Genomic DNA, 23,821 nt, shown 5'->3' with positions numbered 1-23,821 from the left:
TCAACATAGCAGCCTGCGCTCACCCCTTGTGAAAGATATGCAAACACCTGCAAAATGACATAAAAGTTGGTATACGAACAAAACCAAATCCAGTTTTACTTGCACTATTTCAAATGTTATCTACATGTTGAAATGTTCGCTGTGCCAACAATGCATTGGCAAAACAAGCCAATTAATAATGGAAAAAACGGGCACCGTGCGGACGCAGCTAAAGAAACTTCCCAACGTGGTTGCACAGCACTCTAATCTGTTGAGTCACAATTTCGGTGAAATGAAACTTGAAATCCTACAGTCAAACTTCACATCTCCCCGAGATAGAAAATATAGTCAAATCTCATTCACAAGTTCAATAATTTTAACCAACAGGTATAAACTTTTCAAAAGGAGCTCTTGAATCTATTCACTATACTCATCACACAAATATACCCAGTAGCCTTCTTTCTTTCATTTTTTTTTTTTCTGAGACGCATGTGCATGCATGCTCTTTCAATTTACACTCGTGGTCGCCGGCACGGCCTCCATCTCTTGAGTTTCCGCTTGATCCTGGGCTGGGCCAGCTCCAAAATTATTTGCGGCAAAGCTGTTTGGTGCCTGAGATGCCATTCCTGTCTTCCCCGAAGGCCTTCAGCTTGACAGGGTGCCAACTCAGGGTAAGGTCCACTAATCCTCGCGTTAGCCTTAGCTCCCCGGCCACGAGGTCGTGACTTCCAAACCCGATAAAAGTCCAAAAAGTGGGCCTACCAGGCTGAATTCGGTATCCTCGTGGTCTTGATGCTTATCTTCATCAATCTTGCCAAAACATTTGGTGGCCCAGTGGATTTGCAACGTCGAAAGCTTCAAAGATGCCTAACCTCGTGTCTTGGCAAGCTTTACAGAGTGGTCACCAAAACCAAAAGAATACAGTGACACCTAGAAGGCAACGAACTGTACCCCCACAGCATGCTTGGCTTCCGGGCGATGCTGTCAACACAGGATGTCTTGCTACAAATAAAGGAAGAGATCCTTAACAAGATCCCCAAAGCAGGCGAAAACATCATCATGGCCCTAGACATCAAAGGGGCTTTTGACAATGTCAGCCATGGAGCCATCATGGATGGGCTAAACAAGACCAACTGCGGCAAGAGTCCACAATTACATGTGGGCATTCTTGTCAAAGCGCACGGCGACAGTAGGACTCGGAGACCTACGGAGTTATACCTTTGACACGCCTAACAAGGGTACCCCGCAGGGCTCGGTCATTTCGCCAATTCTCTTTAACATCGCGATGATCGGGCTAGCCCAGAAACTGAACGAGATCGAGGGCATCCAGCACGCCATGTATGCGGATGACATCACGGTCTGGGTAAATCAGGGATCACTGGGCCAAAAAGAAGAAAAGCTTCAGAAGGCGGCAACATGCGTCGAACAATTCGTCAAGGAGAGAGGCCTCGCTTGCTCAACCAAGAAATCAGAAATTCTGAGGATTGGAAGGAACACAACCAAGGAAAGGATAGAAGTGTATCTGGAAGGTCAAGTCATACCAGAGAAGGTCATAATACGCATCCTCAGCATGTGGATCCAGAGCAGCAAACGGTGCGGACACATGCTAGGCCTGCTCAAGCAATCGACGGAGCAAGTCAGCAGGATGATCACGAGAGTGTCACAAAGACGGAGCGGCATGAAGGAAGGGGACACAATCAAGCTGGTCAGGAGCCTGGTGGTCAGCAGGGTCACGTACTCACTCCCGTACCACAACATGACGCAACAAGAGAGAACAAGCCGAGACTCTCATCAGGAAAGCATACAAGACGGCGTTGAATCTGCCCAGAAACACGTCGAGCGACAAGCTACTCAAGCTAGGCATTCACAACACATTTGAAGAGCTCAAGGAGGCACAACTGGGTGCGCAGCTGTACAGGCTCCAGCAGTCAACTACCGGCAGGGCGCTCCTTAAAAGATTAGGCTATAAAAACATAGAAGCAACGGAGGATAGGATGGCTAACATACCAGACTCTTTTCGCCAGACACTGAAAGCTAGCCTCCTACCGAGGAATATGGACCCGAACCTGCATGTGGCCAGAAGACAGGCACGAGCAGAATACGTAGAAAAACACCTGGCCACTAAAAACAATGTGGTATGCACGGATGCAGCCCTATACCCGTGGGACCACAACACCAAAGAACATAAAGTTGCGGCAGTGACCGTGGATCACATGGGAGAGCTGATAAGCAGCGCAACCCTAAGGAGCTGCATGGTAACAGAGGGGGAAGCAGCAGCTGTGGCTCTAGCAGCGGCAGAGGGTTACCGTAGAAACAGATCCTTGATAATACTCACAGACTCCAAAGAAGCATGCAGAAACTACACAGCAGGTAGAATCAACAAAGGGGCGCTGCGAATCCTCCTCGATGCAGTGCTTCCGAACGAAAAGATACTGCATACGATTTTCTGGGTGCCGGGTCACACCAGAATAGGGGGAAACCAGAGGGCCGACAGTCTAGCTTGCGAGCTTACATACCGAGTGGGACAGTCAATGGACCCGGATACCACTACGACGGTGGAACCAACGTACGCGGAAATACTAAACCATCACAGAGGCAAAAGGATAATATATCCACCACCCCACCCACCTTTAACACAACACGAAGCGGTTGGCTGGCAAAGGCTGCAGACAGGAACATTCTCCAATCTACACATCCTACATAAAATGTTTCCCAGTCAATACAGGGTTACATGCCCATGGTGTGAGGCCATCCCAACACTATATCACATCACATGGGAGTGCAGAAAAAACTTCTCTTTCCACAAAGAAAAAAAGCCCAGTGTGGAACAGTGGGAGGGCCTGCTTACCAGCGGCGTGCTCACAGTCCAAAAATGATTGGTGTAGCACACTTTCAAAGTGGCCAGGCTCAGCGGTGCTCTGGAATAGGGGCGCCGACCACTCAAGACGACTGAGACTTCAGTAAAACATGAAGACCTCTGTTAGCCGCTGAAAGCTGTAAATAGAGCAATAAAGTTTTTCCTTCCTTCAATTTACACTTGTACCATTATTTGAACCAGAGTCGCCTAATACCTTTTTCTATGAAAGCTATTGAAGGACCGACCAAACACAGGTTGCCACCAGGTATTATTCTCCTATCCCCACCTCTTTGGAATTCTAGGGTTCAATAGTTCATGCTTTATTAGAAAACCACATTGGATTTGCCACGTCTACCAATATCTTTAAATTATTTCCTGGTTTCAGTTATATCTCCTGCTGTCAAAGTTTTATTTTTCAAGACTCCAAATATGACCAAAAGTAAAAGTCTTCACTTGATACAGTGCATGGAAGAGCTTGTGGTAGAGTTCCAGTGACAATGTTTAACGTGTCCGAAAGTTGTAGATCAAATTTATTGATTTTATACTGCCCGATAGGGAAACATTGAAGATTGCCTGTTACCTGGAAAAGGGTGGATTCAGGGTAGCCTCCAGGGGAGAGCGGGGCATGTTCCCCCTCTTTGAATTTGGCATTGTGCACCTGGGTGCATCTGACCAACAGGAGAGCGCTTCTATAGGCAATGCCTTCAAACATTATGCCAGGAGGCATGGATACAAGAAGTCTGGAAGGGTGAAATGCGCAGGAGGGAAAAAGAGGGTGAAAGTGCAGTTACGGAGATAAAATGGGACTATACACGGCTACCTGAAACTATGTTTCCACCAAGTTTTTGAAGTTAGGAACACCATATGTTACACAAGGCAGAGCATCGGTATTGTACACCACATTCCATAAGTGTGAGCAACGGCAACGTGATGGTGTAAATGCCTTTTTGCTACCATGAAATAGTACCATCTACAACAATGGTTGAATAGTTTAAGTCACATTTCTTCTATACTACCTACATAACATTAGGAACACTAAAGAGGAATACCAAGTTATATTAGTAAATTTGGCTCCTGCAATTGCTAAACAGCAGCTCTCCCCGAGAGGAGGCTTGGTAAACCAGATAAGACCAAAAACGAATGGCGGGCTGTGACGCCATCCCAAGTTACAGCACTAGCTCATCACGACATGAATTTTGACACTCGGGTCTACTTAACTATTTACTGGAAAATAAGAACTACATGCAATCTAAACAAAGACTCAACCTAGCAAGTTTCTGCAACTTAATAGTCGTGGAAATCGCCTAAATACATAAAATTGCATAGAAATCCACGACGTCACACTGGCGTAACTAGTGCAGAAGTTTTGGCATGATATTTAATAAAGGAAAGTTCTGTCTTAATTATCTATAGTGATAGCGTTTCTGCAAAATGAACAAAAATAGTCTTGAAAGAATACAAGTCTAAATTGGCATAGCATTGCTATTTAGTGTCTCTTTATTATTATAAAATGAGATGTGCAAGGGCCTCAATTTTCTATGTTACTGAACAAGGTTAGAATGCCTGGATTATGCAATCCAAGAATCCTTGCTTGTGACCTAGAACTGGGTACATGATATATAGTGGCTTCTTTCTTGGCAATAACACTGCAGAATGAGATCTATACTTCAGGAAGAATAACTGAGACATGAACAATTATTTATAAAAGACAAATTGTTTCCTTGGTAGGTTTTAATTATTCACGTTCAACATACAGAGCAAAAGATGGCTTAAGGTAACTGCTTTTACAGCAATTTAAGAAGAGTTCCCACACTTTGTAAAGTATAAACATACAACACAATGTGATGACTTGTCGAATATATCAAGTGCACAAAATAACATGAGTTTATCCCATAGAACTGGATCTGTAACATGTGTAACACATAGACAATAGCTTCACGATGCTTTATTGACAGAGAAATAAAATGTAAATCACAAATAGATGAACATGCATACAAGCAAGACAACACCCACCACAATTTGCAACGTAAACTTGTCAACATCTTGTAAACAGCACACTGGTGCATATGCAGGCTAGCTGGTGCACGGCTGAAGCAAGAACAAACTGCATTCAGAGGGGACACAGAATCAAGATGGTGCACTCTTCTGTTTACTCTGCATCCTGCAAGAGTGCTGTTTGCTTTTAACACCAGGAACACAGGCCACTATGAAGTCTCCTCAAAACATGTGGCTAAAAGCCGAGTAAAGTATAACAGTGAACAGAGGTTTTGCAAAAGTTACCAGGAACACAGTAGTCAATTTTCACAGTGACATTCATCATAATAAACTTACTGTACACATCAATGTGACTGGGTGGTTCACACACTACTGCCCTCCATTAAACTGACATTGCTTGTTAAATTAAAAAATCTCCTGTCGAGAGCCAGCAGCAGCCCTTGTTGCCATGCTGGGGTTGGGCAAGTGCCTTATCATTTCAGTATCCTGTACTTGGGATCAACTCTGCGAGTCATGCAGTGCTAAAGACCGTCAGTAATGAAACTGCATATACACACACACACAAAATTCCACAAGCATCTTCCAGCTCACCAATAATTTTGTTAGTGAGGATTTTGGTGCAACACAGACAATCAATTTTTTGGCAAGCGTTATAATATGACAGCAATTTAGAAAATGAACATACAACTTTCTGACTTTAAGGCACTCCTCAAGTATGCCCCATCTTACATTATAATACACTTTATTGCGGAAGTCTCCTGAAGTGAGTCAATGATATGTACATTTCTTCCTTTCAACTGCTCGATTCACTGCCTGAGTCACTACTGCTTGAACCACTACTGGAGTCACTGCTTGATGATGTGCTCTTCTTCTTTGCTGCAGCTGCAGGTGCAGTAATCATGTCCGTAACTGGAGTTGGCTTAGGAGCGGATTTCAGGTGCTCACGTAGGTCAGCCCTGCGTACAAAAAGGATGGGAATGCTGCAGCTTCTTGCTGAATGTAACCAATTTGGTTCAAAATTGTACACAAGTGGAGTGTCGAGAATAATACAATCAAAAGAAGTCCCAGTTTCGCTTGAAAGGTGAGCCCTTGATTGCAATAGCAAATTGTGAGACAGATATGCATATAAGATTAGTACAATTATCAGCTGTAAAAACCGCTGTAAACATTCGCCAACTAACTTAATTAACGAGCATGTTGCCACCTGCACATGGGCAAACATCAACACATCTTACTCGATGACTTGCTGTCAGAATGCTGGTGTGATGAAGAGCGGCAGTAGTGGCGAGCGAATTCCCCTTCATGCTGCCTCTCGCTTCAACGTGAACTTGGCGCACGAGAACACAGCGCGCAAAGCCATCATCTATCTTGGGCTGGCTAGCCTTCGAACCCACTGCTGATTACTTGCAAGATAGGACACACGCAGTTGTGTTCAGCCCTCAGCTGCACCCCAAGCAGAAGCAGAGGTGCAAGCTACACCGCCCCCCTCCATCCACCTATAGCACATGCACATTACCCTGCTACCCGCTTGCGCGCGTCAGAAGACGTTGCCACACCAAGACACCACCCCTCTTGGCACACCCTCGCATTTTTTCCCCTCACACCTACAGCACACGGCGTGCGGACACGATCTCACCACACTTGGACTTTATCCGCCATGCGCAGCACCTATAGGGGCGCCACTGAAAGCTGCATAGCGGTGGCCGTTGGAACTGTAGGCAGGCCTCGTGCTGGAGATGCCTGCTTCCACTGCTGGCATGACTGAAGTGTGAGCGTGATATCAGCCGCTTGTGCACGACCCAGATAGTTACTTCTGTGGTGTCAGTGTGTGCAATTAAATTGCACTATACAATACTGGATATGTGTCCGATTTCACGGCTGTCTGGGACGACATTGTCTCCTTACACGCCAAGTGTTTCCCGCAGATGAGCATCAACAAGCTTGCCTACGAAATGGAGCTCATCGCTAGTATGCTGCTTTCATTATAACGCCCGGGCCGCTCATGGCTTCATTTGTTGGCCCGTGAACCAACGTTCTTTATGTACACACTTGCTTGGTTTACATGCCTTGTATTTTTATAGAAAGTTGAGGGAGCGCCGTCGCGCCTGCGAATGCATGGTTAGTACAGGCATGACCACGTGAGAAGCCAGCGACGGTAATACTTGAAGACTAGCATGATGAGCTTGAGAAAAATAATACATATAGGACTCCGGCAATAATTGAGGGTTGATTGCTTTTATGCTTGTGTCTTACCACTGTACAGTATGGATTTCACATGTTCCATCGTTAAACAAGCAGAGCGTTTTGATGATTTCAAAGCAGTACGCGAGTGAGGTATGAGTGAGGTAGGTGCCAAAGCTGAAAATTTGCCTCCCTGGTCAGTCAACAGCATATTGCTTTATCTTTTAGTGTAACCACTATCTTTACTAGTATCACCCTCGCACCCAAATGCAGAATTAAACCGCATGTTGTATCGCCTGTTGTTCCCCCGAGTCTGAATAGACAATGCATCACTTTTTGATTAGTTAAAAGAGTACGCTGACACAATATTAACACTTTGAAAGTGAATACAAAGCACGGATGTAAATAATTCTTGTAAACCCTGTGCTATATTGAAATCATTTTCAAAGCAGAGACAACTACAGTGAAGCAACATAAACACATATTGGCCAATTTCATGCAAAAGATGAAAAAGAGAACAAGCACTTGCTACCACCACTAGAACGAAAAAAAAGAAAGAACAAGAAAAGAAATATGGAGGATTCAGAATTGACCACAATGCATGACACAGCCGGGGTAAACGAATATGCATTAGTTGCAGACATAAGGCCTTCGAAGTTCAGGCGTTTCCCATTACCACGAAGTGGTATTAAGAGGCATTCAAAACGAGGTTGAATGCCCTGTCAAAAGCCTTTAATGCTCACAGACGCCAGGATGTACAGTCAACGTGCAGATAGCCGAGGTGAGCGTACACCAAACGTTATACGCCACAGGTCGCATTTCAGTGTCATCGATAGGTAGAGCAACAGCTGATTCCGTGCAATGCATGGGTGATTGCGTGACGTTTTTTTGAAGGCGGCGTCACCTGCTTTTTAACACGGAGTCCTTTGTTCAAAGCGTCTAAACACAATGAGCACTTCACAGCTTCACTTCGCATTCTCTGGCTTAGCTTTTTGCATCTTTAGTTATTTTTTTCTCAGGGGGGCATCGCGTCTCATCAGTAACAACAACCTAATGTTTATCGTATCTTCTGAACTGTAGATGAGGCGACCAAATTTAAACGACCCACCGTTGTTGCTTAGTGCCTAAAGTGTTAGGCTGCTGAGCATGAGGTCACGGGATCGAATTCCGGCCACGGCGGGTGCATTTCGATGGGGGCGAAATACGAAAACACTCGTGTACTTGGATTTAGGTGCATGTTAAGGATCCCCAGGAGGTCCAAATTTACGGAGTCTCCCACTACGGCCTGCCATATAATCAGATTGTGGTTTTGGCAGGTAAAACACGATGATTTAATAATCTAAGCTTAAACATGGAAGCACCCCAATAAAGGCGCAGCGACATCAGGCAAAAAGTAAAAACACAGTAATCGCCCTAAAACTGCAGTAAACAAAGCGCGATTGCTTATCTTTTCCATTCAACAGCCACGATCCACCACTGCCATCACTCTTGCTCAAGAAGCAGCACCGGAAACTAAGTGTGTGCCTGACGAGTTTTTGCATATGTTCAAGTCCCCAACTAAGCAACTGTTGCTTCAAGACATCGCTGAAGGCTCACAGAAGCGTTAAATTACGATCAAGAACACAAACATGAGAGCATGCGCATGGGTGTGAATGGGAACAGTGCTCGCCCGAGCCCGCCTACGCTTGGCAGCCTTGGCTACATGTCGGCGTTTTGCGCATGGCGTATACAGAACCTCACAGCGACGCCAACGTCTATGACGATGGCAGAAATATACCTGGAGTGTCCATATAACTGCCATCACAATAAAACACAGTTATGAGTGGATGAAACATGCAAATATTGTCATGCAGCAAATCTGTGCAGTTTGTCAAAGCACACGAAATTTGGTCTTCCTAAATGCTACTCTGACAGATAATTTTGCCCAAAAGTACAGACACTAAGTACTGACTTCTACTACTGTTTAAATAAGCAATAGAAAACATTCAGATGTGGTGGTGTCACAGTGTACACAAGAATGCATTACCATCAAGTCTTAATGTACACATAAATTCTAAGCAAGACAAATGCTTGAAAGCGACACCTATGATACCTTAGACCATTACCTTTTTCACACTTGCAGATTGAACAAAAATGAACCTTAGTACATCATTCATACAGCTATCATAGGGGTGGACAGTTAAAGGGACACTAAAGGCAAATACTAAGTCAAGCTAAAGTGATAGATTAGCGCTTGAGAATCTCTAAGGTGTCAATATTATCGTGAACAGAGCCTTACTAATCGAGAAATTGAGGTAAATGCAGGACATGATTAGAGACTCCCCCGAGACATTCAAGCACTTGCCCGATGACGAAAGCACTCCTAAGTTAAATTCTGTCACTAGTACTCAACTACTTGTTGCAAAAAACATCCTTTTATTGTACTATAAGATGAAATAAAATGCTACTTGTCCAGTTCTATTTCATTTTTAGAAAAAAGAACTCATTGAAAGTACTGTTGACGATGTGGGCAGTCAAAACGTTTGATTTTCGCTCGACCCTGCACTGCCCATGCTTTCGCGTTTCACTACTTTCCTCATCATGTAGTGCTGCACTGGTTTTACTGGCTCGCGAAACTTGCACAAACTTCAAGTAGCAGAGAATTCAACTTCCATATGATGTCGCGGGATGCGCGAACAGTCTGCACCACTTGACCAAAAAGCAGCTGCAGTGGCGAGTCCACCGCCCTCTCTTGGCTCGGTACCGCTGTCTGTCGGGCGCTGTTTTACTCACTGATGGCAGCAAAGGGTGGTGATGGTGTATGCAATGTCACCACTCCCCCGGCTGGATGGCGGGAGATATGAACTTCGAAAAAGGTATTCGGACCCTTCAGATGCAATTTTCTGGTAAACTAAGTCTTTTCTTGGCATGAAACAAGCATTGCAATGTTTCTGGAATGGTAGGTAAACAGTCCACGCCGACTTAGTATTTGCCTTTAGTGTCCCTTTAAGTAGGTGAAATATGAGCCAACCTCGGTACTACTCCCTTACTGCATAAAAAAGTTTTTCTTTCTTTCCCATATTGTTGCAGGTCACAAAGCAAAGGGGCTTTATTGCGGCAAGTAGCAGTACTGCGCTGTACTCGAAAAGGACGTGCAGGATGCAGGCCAGCACAAAAGAACGTCTTTGTCTTTTATTTTTCCCGCTCGTACTCTTGAGCGGCCCGGTCGTCGTCTTCGTCACCATCAGGGCGTAGATGGCACAAATAGTGATGCGGCATTACCCTCCCTCCAGAGCGAGCATCGTCCCGATGTTCAGCAAATGGTAGTAGTTAGACTATCGATAAACAGCTTGTCGGTGTCCATGTCATTCAGAAAGATACGGCTTCATGCGCACCACGTGCACTATCTCAGGCCCCTGTTGACGGCGTTTGGAGCAGCATGAGCCATCACCCATGACCTCGTAATTCACGTCGCTAATACGCCGCAGAACCTTGTATGGTCCGAAGTATCGGCGTAGAAGTAACTCAGAGAGGCCTCCGCATCATACCTGAAACCAAACCCACTCTTTCGCCGGGTGTATATAAGCGACAAATTGGTGGTGAAGATTGTATCGTCGGGCGTCACGTTCTTGCTGTGTAGTTATTCTGATGCGCGCGAGCTGTCGTGCTTTCTCGGCGCGCTCAGTGAATTCTGCAATATCTTCGTGTGAATCATTGTAGTCATGAGGCAGCATAGCATCAAGCATCGTAGGGACTTCTCGACCATGGATCAAACGAAATGGCGTCATTCTGGTAGTTTCCTGATGCGCCATATTATATGCGAATGTGACATACAGCAATATTTTGTCCCAATTCTTGTGCTCCACATCGACGTACATGCAAAGCACGTCTGCGATAGTCTAGTTGAGGCGTTCTGTAAGCCCATTCGTTTGTGGGTGATAGGCTGTTGTCTTCCTATGTGCTGTGCCACTGAGCGTGAACACAATGCCCAAAAGCTCAGCTGTGAATGCAGTTCCTTTGTCGGTTATGACGACCGCTGGAACACCATGCCTCAGGACAATGTTCTCGATAAAGAACTGTGCCGCTTGGAATCGCCTTGGTTTCCGCATATCGGGTGAGATAGTCCATTGCAAGCGACTATGACTCTTCTGTTGCCGCTGTCAGATATTGGAAAAGGACCAAGGAGGTCTATTCCAATTTGTGCAAACGGTGTTTCTGGTACTGCAATGGGCTGCAGTAGCCCAGTGGGTTTAGGTGGTGGTACTTTGCATCGCTGGCACTCAAGGCAAGTTCTAACGTAATGTTTCACCTCTACTGCGAGCCTTGGCCAGTAATATCTTTCTTTGATTCGTGCCAATGTTCGCGTGTAACCGAGGTGGCCTGAGGTGGCTTCGTCATGCCAGGCCTGCAAGATTTCGTGGCGGAGATTTCCGGGAACTATTAGCAGATATATACAGCTCTTCCCTGTTGAAGAGAAGTTCTTCCTGTAAAGAATTCCATTATGCAAACAGAATGAAGGTAGACTCCTTGAAAATAATCTCGACACATTCGTAACTCACCCTTTCAAGAACTCTATGAGAGAGTTGAGCTCCTGGTCGTCTTCCTGTTGCCGGGAGATGGCGGCCGCATCAACAACTTCTAAAAAACCTGTGTATTCATCCTCCTCGGCGCTCGGCAGTGCAATCGGTGATCTCTAGAGGCAGTCGGCATCTAAGTTCTGCCTTCCTGACTTGTAGACTATTATGTCGTATTCTTGAAGCTGTAAGCTCCAGCAGGCCAAACGTCCAGAAGGATCTTTCATATTGGTCAACAAACAAAAGGAATGGTGGTCGCTTACGACTTGAAAAGCGCGGCCGTATAAGTACGAGCGAAACTTCGCTGCTGCCCATATGCTCAGCCAGGCTTTCCTTCTCCGTGGTTGAGTAGTTGGACTCAGCACATGATAGTGTCCTGCTCGCATAGGCAACTAGTCGCTCGGCACTGTCTTGCCACTGAACGAAAACAGCGCCAAAGCCCACGTTAATTGCATCTGTGTAGATCGCTGTTGATGCATCCTCGTCAAAATGAGCGAGCACAGGCGGAGTTTGTAGACGTTTCCGTAAATCGTTGAATGCAGCTTCTTGCTCCTCTCCCGATACAAATGTGACGTCTTTTTTTGTGAGGCGGGTGAGTGGAGAGGCGAGGTGCGCAAAATCCGCGATAAATTGCCGGTAATAAGCGCAGAGACCCAGGAAGCGTCTGACTTCTTATCCATTGGCCGTGGGAACCTTGCGACAGCTGCAGTTTTATCCGGGTCAGGCCTAACACTGTCTTGACTGACGACATGACCTAGGAACTGAAGCTCTTCAAACCCAAAGTGACATTTTTCTCGTTTCAGTGTAAGCCTCGCGGATCGTATGGCTTGAAGAACTGACGGCAGCCATTTTAGGTGTTCTTCAAGAGTGGCAGAAAAAACAATTACGCCGTCGAGGTGCACCAGGCAAGTCTCCCACTTTAGACCGGATAGGACAGTGTCCATGAGCCTTTGAAACGTGACTGGGGCCAAGCATAAGCTGAAAGGCAGAACCTTAATTTCGTAAAGCCCATCAGGCGTCACAAAAGCAGTCTTCCCTCAATCGCGCTCATCCACCTCTATTTGTCAGTATCCACTTTTAAGGTCTACAGAGGAGAAGTAACGTGCATGCCGTAGCGTGTCCAAAGAGTCATGGATCCGGGGCAATGGATAAACAAACATTTTTATTTGTAATGTGATTCAACTTGTGATAATCAATGCAGAACCTCAACGTACCATCTTTCTTTTTTTACAAGCACTACAGGTGATGCCAAGGGTCTTTGATGGCTGGATTACATCACCCTGTAGCATCTTCTCGACGTGCTGCTGTATTGCCTCATTTTTCCTGAGCCATACGATACGGGTTTTGTCGAATGGGTCTTGCTGTTTCCTCTGTAATGATGCAGTGCTTTGTCAGTGGCGTTTGACCTACTCGCAACGTAGATGAGAAGCAGTCCTTAAACTCTTCGAGCAGTTCCATAAGATGGCGTCGTTCTGTTAGCTTTAAGCCCGGACCAACGTCAACAGCAGGTGTACATGGGGTTGTACGAGCCTTGGCTTCTTCTTGCATGGCAAAACAGTCTTGAGCGCAGTCGATTTCATCTAGGTATGCGACAGCAGTGCCTTTACTGATGTGCCGACGTTCGTTTGTGAAATTTATCAAGAGCACCTCCGCATGACCGTCGACTAAGCTGACAATGCCACGGGCGATGGCAACACCATGGCAAAATAGAAGGGCAGTTACATGTTCCGCTACTGCGTCTTCTTTATACTGTGCATCACAACTGATGGAAACAAGTCTGCATGATAGCGGCGGTATGCACACGTCTTCGTTGATAACACGTGAGGCTCGGTGCTGGATGTTCTGTGCCATGGGTCATGTCTTTTTCAGGGGAAAATGTTACCATGCTGTCGTGTATGATGACAACGGCACCGTATTCCCTTAAGAAGTCCATTCCTAATACGAGTGATTTGCAGCACTCCGGTAGAATCACGAATGTGGCGACAAAAGCTACGTTCGCGATCGTGAGTCTTGCAATACACTTGCCTGTAGGTGTCATTATTTGGCCTCCAGCATTTCGAATGTAAGGGCCCATCCATTCCATTCTGACTTTCTTGAGTTTGCCCGCCAGTGGCTCAATCACTATAGAAAAGTGTGCGTCGGTGTCGACTAAGGCTGTCACTTCGTGCCCGTCAGTCGTTACAGCGAGGTCGGCAGTCATAGTTTTGTCGGCGTCGTCCTTTTTCGGCAACAGTGGGGGATTTTCGGCAACCTGAGGACTTGCAACCTTCCCCCCAGAAGTCGCTGCTTTCAGTGTCCCCACCATGGGCTGGGAGACCAACCTCTGGTGACGTCAGATAAACTTCGGCTGCTCGGCGAGGAAAAACGAGTTGGAAATGGTGAGCGGGACTGTAGATGGCCAGCATGGCTGTCATTCATAAATGTGTCCTGGCTGTCCACAATTATAACACAGTGGTCGCTGACCTGCAGTGCGCCATATATCGGTCTTGCGTAGCTGGGGTCGCCTTACAGATTCCCATTGGGCCCAGACTGCGACGGGAGGCCATTGACAGTACTGTTGTACCGGTAAGGGACGAGAAACAGCGTCGGCATAGCTGTATGCGTTTGGGTGGTATGGCAGCTCAGAAGGCGATGAACGACAAACCCCATCTGCGTAGCTGTAGGTCGTCTGCTGGTATGACATCTCGGGTCATGGCTCGGAAGGGACAAACGCCTGTCCGAGGCGTATGTTGGAATCTGCTCGGCGAAACAAACGCGCCATATCTTCGGCAAACATGGCGACACCTTTATTTGGCTGTTCAATACGTGACTCAAGCAAGCGTTGTGCGTTTTCACATCGATTTGTGTTCCCGAATCTATTGAGTACCCGACGAAAAAGCTCCTTCAAGGCCGAAATAGACGTTGAAAAGCTTCTGGTCGGGGCGCCAGTGATTAGATCTAGCTACCTGTTCGTACTGCTCAAGCCAGTCTTCCGCATCCTCGTGCACGTCCCCCTGAAAGGGGTCGGGCATCCGAAGGTTTTGGACCATTACCTGTGTTGGGCTGCTTGAAAGTGCCATTTCTGGAGTTGGGGTGGCCAGTGACAGAGCTGATCCTTGTAAGATACCAAATTCTGGGCTTAAGCCTTGCAGGCGGCGGCTCGTGCGGTGTACAGGTGTCTTGACGTGTGGGTGTCTTGTGGGGCTGGATGCAGCTCGAAGGAGTACTCATCATGAGGCAAAGGTACCCAGCACCTCCACCAGAGTCACAGGTCACGAAGCACAGGGACTTTATTGCAGCAAGTAGCAATACCGCGTAGTACTCGAAAAGGATGTACAGGATGCAAGGCCAGTGCAACAGAATGTCTTTGTCACTTATTTTTTGCGCCCGTACTCTTGAGCGGCTCGGTCGTCGTCTTTGTCGCCGTCAGGGCGTAGTTGGCACAAACAGTGACGCGGCAATATGCAGGGTGCCAAATCGAGGGGGGGGGGAATAATAAATATAAAAATAAATAAAATAACAAAAATTAAAAAAAAAAGAAGAGGAAAAATAAGGTTAGCGTTTTCGCCCGAAAGGCGAAGCACTGATAACGATACCAAATTATTACACGGCTATACGAAGTAAGGGTAGCCGTTGTATCGACCATATAATTTTTGCTTACTAAGAAAATTAACAAGCTGGCGTGACAGGCAAACATGAACACATCTTGCTTGACGACTGTGGGATCTCGATGACAGCAGACACTCGCTGTCAAAACGCTGGCGTGAGGAAGAGCGGCAGCAGCAGCGAGTGAATCAACCTTGACGCTGCCTCTCGCTTTAACACGAATTAAGTGGCAAGAACACAGTGCACACGAAGCTATCAGACCTTGATGAGGCTAGACTCTGTACCCATCGCAGATCGCTTTCAAGATAGCGCCTGTGCAGCTATGCTCAGTCGATCATACGCAGCTGCCGCAGGGGTAGAACCACCTCCCTCCTTTGTGTGCAGCCACAATGTTATCACACTTGGACTTTATACAGAACATTACGGCGATGCCAACGATGGAATTGCGCCTGAAGTGCCCACAGAATTGAATACTGGTTCAGTTCAGGTTCAACGTCCTCTAATTTCATTACGATTCAGTTCCAGTCCGGAGAAATAAAATTTTATAATGGTTTGTGAACCGGTTTGGCACCGTAAACTTTATTTTGTCTTATGATGGCAACACATTACACGGCGCTACTGATTTGTGAACATGCCTAGGTTTTGTCAGGAGGTGGAAGGAATGGGCTCCCTGACCCATAGCTGCAGTAGGAATTTATAGATATGTTCGAATAGTGAAAATTTCTAATCGAATACAAATATTCCAGAAAAACGACTGTCAATATTTACAACTCACAATTTCTACAAAAAAGGAAAAAGTAAAAAAAGGAGAAAAGTTTCTAGAGGTCTGTTCAGCAACAAAACACTTGTTTACATTACTTGATAATTGTACACCAGATGCGATACAATACAATCAGATATGATACACAATGACAATAGAAGTAATGAAAAAGAGGACGGGCACATCCCAGATGTGTTTAGTAGAGTGTAGTGCTCGTTGAAAGAGCTAAAGCCAATACTACAGCACGCAGATTGGTTGAAAGAATTCCGACATGTTGAGATGGGTCAAATAATTAATTGCTTTGTATAAATTGAGACAGTGACATGCTTACTCAACGGCTGGTAACTAATGTGCATAGTGAACTCCGTGTGTTTGCCCAGGAACTCGACCGCCTGTGCAACAAATGCAATCATGCTAAACCACAATTATTTAGACAAGTCTCCATTTGATAAGTGTGTTTCTCAGTAAACTGCAAGAAATGTTGTTGTCCCTTATAGTATTTGAATGAAACTACAAGAATTGCTCTTGAAAATGCAGTGTAGATGAGGGCGTTGAGATGGGTACAATGCGAATACTGCCCGCGTGGTTGTGAGCTGGATCCGCTTTTTCTTTTCTTTTCCTTTTCTTTATTTTGACTTAAACATTTTTCTTCTTCTAAGAAAGCAGCCACATTCAAATTGTATTACATAAATTACATCTTCAATCTTCTAGTCTGCAGCAACGAAAGAAGCTAGCAATTGACATCTCGCAGTTTTTTTTTTTTAACAAAAGCAGGTAAGGAAATTGATGTTTCTGAACTATGAACAAAGACAGTTTGTGCCAAGTACTGCGACAGTCTTGTGGGACATGGTGCTACAGGCCAGCAAAATAAATGAAACTAACTCAGACTCACTCACAGATTATATTTTTTTGCTTAGGGCTCACTCAGACACAGACTGACCAAAATTATATTCAGCCAGGCTCACTTGAACTCACGACTCACAACAATTCAACTCAGCCAAATTCCCTTGGAATGCTCCCTCCTACTTTTTCCGTTTCCTCCAAGGCACCAATGCGTCTGTGTGAAAGCTGCATTGCCGATTTTCACTTCAAAGGAGTCACGAAAGCGAAACTCTCTCCAAAAGTGATCGCCCTAGAATCAAGTCATCTTCTGTGATGTCGAACTCATTTGAGATTAAGTACTACTTTATAGACCCCACAACCATTTCATTCGGGGGCAGTACCAAGCCACTACAAGGTCCATAGAGCCCTTCTGGCCGGTCTCGCACTTAAAGAGGGCCTTCCGCTGGTCCCACCATCCGCACATTGCTGTCTCGTTGATGTCAAGCTGCCAAGCCGTGGCAGAGTTTGCCAGCTCCTCGGCTATCAAAATTACTTGTCTCTCGAAGCGGGCGCCATACCGAACGTGCTGCGTCACCATATTCTTGCAAATGAACTGAGCTGAAGCGTGAAAGGCCGCAGAGTACTGCAGTACTGTAACCACACACCAGTCACAAGCACAGCAAAAATGGTGACGATTCGAATAAAAAACAAGTTCTCACTTCGGTGAACTTGTCTATGGATTGGGCCGAGATGTAAAGGTACAGGTTGCCAACGTGGCGCGAGGGCCAAGTTCAAGCAACGAAAATCATGAGAAAACTTGTGTTACAATAGAGTAAATTGGTTCGTTTTTCCGAAATAATTGAATCGAATCTGATTTGAAAATTTTAATATTTAACACCCCTATTGCAAACATATTGTCTTCTAATTTCACATTGGTTAAAATGTTCCGAGATTCGGTGCAGATGAAATTGGAAACAACATTTGAAGAAAGCCCCAACAATGGAAATCAATTCATTTTTACTTAGGTGCACTGCAAAAATCTCAAGCTGTAAAGCCGTGCCTATAGTTTTCCTTTAGCTTTCCCTGTGCTGAATAAAAATCCCTCTCATTAAGTCATATTGTGTAAAATTTGCCAGCGACCAATTTCATACATGTATGGCTTTTGCATTGCCTTCTTGGCAAGTGGGATTTGTGCAAGAAAGCACTTTGACCATAACAAAACAAGAGAATGAAGCAGTCGGTGATGTAACAATTATGCCCAAATCTAAAGTCAAATGGCATGATAGAAATTTTTGCTAACAGCAAAACCTTCCTTGTAATGAATTACTCTAGTTTTTCAACAGGTTTGTTACACATGCACCACAACTTTTATTCATGCACAGACCACTGCAATCATCGTTAAACATAAACTAAAGCAGAAACAAGTGTTATGAGTGAGTGTTCTTAATGGTACACTCTTACTGTGCAAAAGCTGCCTATTTCGACATGCAATTTCAATTGACAGACTTCATAACTACTACTCACGTCAGTCCCCCAAGGCCAATAGACGTGAAGAAATTAATGGCAAATCGAGTATTCTTGGGCAGATCTCGTGGGAACAGACCTTCAAAAGCATCTTGCAATGTCCTAGAAAAAGGAATCATAGCGCCACATGAAGATGCTATACAGTAGTGAGCACGTATATTTGCACACATACTTCACAACTGCATTTTTCATTACCACTATAGCTAACCTATAATTTTCTTGAAGTGGCATCACACATGTAGTTGTGAGTTCCTATAACACGCATAGTAACCTGGCCGCTTGCTTTTCGTTGACTTGACTAGAAATATATGCAGTTTTTTTTTTTAAGGAAGATGTGGTCATCCTTTTTGTCTTGCATTTTTTTTGTGGCACCATTATTTGAGAAATGAAAGAAACACAATGTGATCTTCGAAAAGTAAGACTAATTTACGTGTTCACCCGCAAAAGTGAAGCGCTGCAGTTAAAAGATCGAGAGAGCATGCTGCTGCTTTAGCCTGTGCTTTACTAATTTCCCTAATGATTGCTTGTGTAATGCATGGATGCAGTTACCAATGAGGAAGAGGCACTCAGATCAAGTGACTGTTAGCACCCAGCAATGCTTGGATTTTTATAGCCAAACTTTGCAGTGTGAGCTTTCTTTATCACAACTGATTACATTCCAGCAGTGACCAGAAAGTGGGATCGTGCCAAAGAGTTAACTTCCATGGCTGGACATTTTCATTATGGCATTTGAAAGCAGTAGTTGCAATGCTAGCAATCACTTAAGCAGGTGAAAAGAGAAAAGGAGCCCCTGCATTTCTGGGGCTTTTCTCTCATTCCCATATAGTCCTAATGCTTATCTAAATAGCAACTCTTAAGCAAGTTGCAATGGAAAAGATTAGAATGCCAGCAGCATGTGAAGGAATAATCATGTATAAGTGTGAATGGATGGGCTGGTCTGCTTCCAGTGCCAGCTGTGCCAATCATGTATATTGGTAAAGCAAAAGAAAACCTGTTCCAATATGTGCCCCAATATTGTGATGCAGTACATTAAATCTGTTCATGGTTATCAGATTTATGCCAGAAATGTAAGGCACGAGCTGGAACTTGTTTAAATGAACCATAACATGTTTCACAGATGATAGTTAATGAAGCTTTTTTTCCACTAATAGAATGTGGTGCAGATTGCATGTAACCGTCACTTTGAATTATCCATAAATTCAAATCAAGTGATTTTGCATTAGAATTGCACTGTACCAGTTACATAATAACACACTACCACAAGAGAGCCTATACACATGTTACAGCTATGCATACAGCACACACATCAATGAAATGTGCCAATATGGCGTTCTGAAGATGAACTTACGGGTCTTTTATTCTTTCATTCAATTTCGGTAGACCCATGTACTCGCATAATTCTTGGAACAGGATTTTAATGAAGATACGGCTCGATGATGTTGTGTCATCTTCAGTAAGCTTGATATGAGACAGGACCTACACAAGCAAGGAAACATTTTTGAAAGCAAATATGAAACCACATAAAATAATATTGATACAATATCATTTTACAGCACTATTCAAGTATTTTTACCCATCTAAACCCCAACCCTTGAGAACTACTACGCAGTAAAAGAATCCAAGTTCCACAAAAGACTGCACCTTCACTCACTTATTTACAGTAACACACTGCAGTGTTGAATTACCGTAGGAGTACAGTACGTTTGTTGGCTTCTCATGAAATGATTAATAAAAAACAGGGCCCCTTGGTTAACCCCTTTCTTTTCGTTCATTACATAACGAGGGTCTCAAATCCAGCAACATTGATGCCTTCAGGTAGCATGTGTGGGTTTATTGACCAGTTACCTTTGCCCAAAAAGATCACATATTCGCGACGCCTGCGGCAGAAAAGATGTTCCACATCCACTGCCAAGGTTTGCGAGTAGTGGTGCTGGCTAACACTCCCAAGAAGGTTAGTTGTAGTAGTAAAGCAAAAATTCCCACGAAAGTGGATGGGGAAACGGCGCCGCAGTAGCTCAATTGGTTAGAGCCTCGTACATGTAATGCGAAGACGTGGGATCATTCCCCACCTGCGGCAAGTTGTTTCTTTATCCACTTTCATTGCCATTAATTTATCAATTTAGCCTATCCTCCCCTAGCGTGCGCTTGATCCCGTGAGCTGCAACATTGAGCTCTTCAAGTCACCATCCCTCTTGCCTCACCCTAGCACCCTGTCCTTTGCCCCCACAGCATACAGTCAGTGCGCAGAGTGCAATCTTAGTGCACTTGGACTTTATACAGAACTTCATAGCAAAGGCAACGAAAATTTGCCTGGAGTGTCCATTTAATTTGTAACGCAATAAAAAGACTGCTGCTTCCTACAACAACCACCAGTATTGCATTCCATTCAGGTATTGTTTGTGGAGGAAAAGAAAACTTATGTTTTACAGTATTTACTTGTGTAAGGCGTTTGCACCTTGGAGTGCAAAAAATATGAAAAAAGTTTTACTAAGCATCATGCGCATTCCTGAGTGCTTGTTAATTTTTGCTGGCCACTACTAGATGGCACTAGTCCTGCAGACGGTGGCATTATCAGCAGCACTGTATCCCACACGAAAATGTAGCAGTAACCAAAGTTGGACCAAACTGCAACTTTATCCGCAGACTCCATTATTGTATTATTGTAGTGGATGGGTGGCGCAGGCGGCAAGTCGTTGCAGGAAGTTCGCCCTTAATAGTATGTTGCCTGAGTAGACCATAGATAACACGTTCTATAACTCACTCTTGTTGTACCTACATGACACCGGCCTGCATGCTCCCATTTAACCGCATCCTAAAGTTATGCTGTATGACAACCTAACGGGGGGAAAAAAGGAAAAGTACTATACCACAATGGTGATCGGGCATGATCACGTGCATAGGCTGAACCGAGGGCCAAGTGTGTGAAACACTGTTCTTGTCCATGGGCCATCAGCCAGCAACTACCGTGAACACTTACCAAGTTTGTATGTGCACTTACTGTATGGAATGGCATAAGTTCACATGTGGGCATAAAGCCAATGAAGTTGTAAATTGAATTTGCACAGTACATCCTAAACTGACAGTCACAGAGTGAAGGCCGTGTGCGCTGTATCTGCACGTCACAGCAACCTGTGACCCACTTCGGGCTGTGCGATTGGTGAACGGGAAATGCACCTGCGGTCTCAGTCTTAACGAAATTTCAAGTGAATTTTATTTTAATGAAGCACCACACTGTCAACATCTGTAAACAAACTTCTCACTGTACCGGCATTATATATATATATATATAAAGTAGTTTTTACCATCGCAATTCCATTTTTAGGATTGCCCAATTATTTGGACATTTTTTCAGCATTGATCATGTCTGAAAAATCTGTTAGCAACTATGCATGAGTTCAATCGGCTGCCAGTGGTTGCCTTATTCTGCAAGGCAGGCGGGGTGCGGTTCCATGCGGTTTCAGTGGGTAGCCATAAGCCTACCCTATGTAATGCCTGTACTGGTAAAAAAGTGCAGGCGTTACACGAGTGAATACGGCTGACATACATATTAATTTCTTGTCTAGCATTTGTAGTCCCTCATGAGTGGCACATAGTGTGGTTGCTTGAATTACTAATATTTTCCAATTTCTGTGAAGTTGTAGTAAATACAGTGTAAAAGTTTTGAGTCTACTCATTCGCTGTTTTTCTGTAAACAGTGTTATCCAGGAGATCAGCTTTCAGTCCCATTAACCTCACCACTCCATTATGAAAATTTTCCAGCTGATGAGGCATTGTCAGAAAGTAACAATAATTTCACAATAAAAGTTTTTTACTCTCACCACAGGCCAACACACAGTGAATGTTTGATTCTCCACAAAAGGGAATTGTAAGAATTGGCGCAGCTACCCGACATAAAACAGGGAGCACACACAGAGCAGGAACTTTTGGTTGCAGAGGGCAAGAAGGCCACTGATAACCATAGGAAATGTTATTTATATGGAGGCCCATGCATTTCCATTTAGCAAGTGCACAATAGAAACACACACACACACACACACACACACACACACACACACACACACACACACACACACACACACACACACACACACACACACACACACACACACACACACACACATGCAAATTCCAGAGTGAGGAGTTGGGTGTGACTGATGCATTGGACAGCTTACAAGGCTGTGGAAAAAATCAAAGACCTGGTCTTGAGTGCTATATGCATCCACCGTATTCGCCAGATCCTATGCCAATGATTTCCATTTGTTCAGACCCCCCAAAGCAGCTCTTTGGTTCTGTAGTCAACCACATGATTTTTTTTTCCTGCTGTGGCATCTATGATGAAGCTTTAGTGCATATGTCTTGAATGCAAGTGGAGGTGGGACGATGCTGAAAAGTTAACACACTACTCTTCTTCCCGCCTCTATTATTATGATGACAAGGAATAAATTATGGTTACTTTAAAACTGCCTCGTGCAAATGAAGGTGAAAATAAAATTTTTGATCAGTGATGCGACAGAATGTGGAAACGCTGCAGGCAGAGCAAGTGACATGGTATAAAGCTGAGGCACAGCGCACGCCCTTCAATGCATTTATATTCACTGAAATAAGCTCCAAATGATAATTTTTTTTGAAGAAGAAGAAATACAAATCAACTGTGATTGAAAAAAAAAATTTATTTTTAATATAGAAAACAGATTTAAGAGGTGCTCTGTCATTCTGCCACGACTACATATGGTAATTTTCTCCGACTTTCATTAGCTTGTTTTTTTTTTAATTTGGACTTTTTCAACATGCTTGTGAAATTCCAATAACTAACAGATTTTACTATTACATAACTCAAGTGCTCTCTCTCTTTCTTTAAATGAAAACATGACATATACCAATGAGCATGCAAAGCATGGAGCAACTCAGTCGCTACTCTATTCATTGCTTGCCACCCGCCGTGGTTGCTCAGTGGCTGTGGTGTTGGGCTGCTGAGCACGAGTTCGCGGGATCGAATCCCGGCCACGGCGGCCGCATTTCGATGGGGGCGAAATGCGAAAACACCCGTGTACTTAGATTTAGGTGCACGTTAAAGAACCCCAGGTGGTCAAAATTTCCGGAGTCCTCCACTACGGCATGCCTCATAATCAAAGTAGTTTTGGCACGTAAAACCCCATAATTTAATTTAATTTTTTCATTGTTTGCCAAAAACTTTATCCTGATGAAAACAAAGGTACATACACACGACACTAGCCTATTTTGTGCATGTCACCATTGTTTATTATTTGTGCTGCATGAGAATCCAACTATGCGATGCCAGCACGCACCAATCACGTAACGCTGCTATTTGCCGAACCACATTCTCGTTCCACCTGTGTACATGAGCACAAATGCAATGCGCCCAACATAGATATGGACCAAGTGCCAGGCCAGTGAACGGCACAGTAATGCATTTTGCTTGCAACTTCTCTGTGGCTACTTCTTGGAGAGGTTGCCAAAATTCATGTTCAACCTGCAAACATGTCCTTAAATCAAGATTGTGATGCTAATTCGAAAAAAAAAAGAAAGGAGTTTCTAGTAATGTTT

At 44.5% G+C, this 23,821-nt stretch overlaps 1 protein-coding gene and 1 non-coding gene across 6 annotated transcripts in view; one reads left to right on the top strand and one right to left on the bottom strand.

The window, feature by feature from the left end:
- Nucleotides 1-4,765: 4,765 nt before the first annotated feature.
- ncm (pre-mRNA-splicing factor nucampholin) overlaps nucleotides 4,766-23,821 on the bottom strand; it is a 110,195-nt gene continuing 91,139 nt past the window's right edge. For 4 of the 5 annotated variants that reach the window (XM_075677132.1, XM_075677137.1, XM_075677147.1 and 1 more), the window contains 3 exons: nucleotides 19,605-19,732; nucleotides 18,257-18,358; nucleotides 4,766-5,787 (listed from right to left, as the gene is read on the bottom strand). In XM_075677132.1, the coding sequence (XP_075533247.1) occupies nucleotides 5,625-5,787; nucleotides 18,257-18,358; nucleotides 19,605-19,732 (393 nt within the window). In that variant the 3' untranslated portion in view covers nucleotides 4,766-5,624. Of the gene's footprint in view, nucleotides 5,788-18,256; nucleotides 18,359-19,604; nucleotides 19,733-23,501; nucleotides 23,748-23,821 lie in introns of those variants that run through there. The other variant, XM_075677154.1, reaches the window with a different exon arrangement.
- TRNAT-UGU (transfer RNA threonine (anticodon UGU)) lies at nucleotides 20,261-20,333 on the top strand. The gene has a single exon. It is a non-coding gene; the product is annotated as a tRNA-Thr (tRNA).

This window comes from Dermacentor variabilis, chromosome 1 (assembly GCF_050947875.1).
Source record: "Dermacentor variabilis isolate Ectoservices chromosome 1, ASM5094787v1, whole genome shotgun sequence".
Taxonomy (NCBI): domain Eukaryota; kingdom Metazoa; phylum Arthropoda; class Arachnida; order Ixodida; family Ixodidae; genus Dermacentor; species Dermacentor variabilis.
The sequence above is the reverse complement of the archived record's forward strand: the minus strand, read 5'-3'. Positions and strand labels throughout refer to the sequence as shown.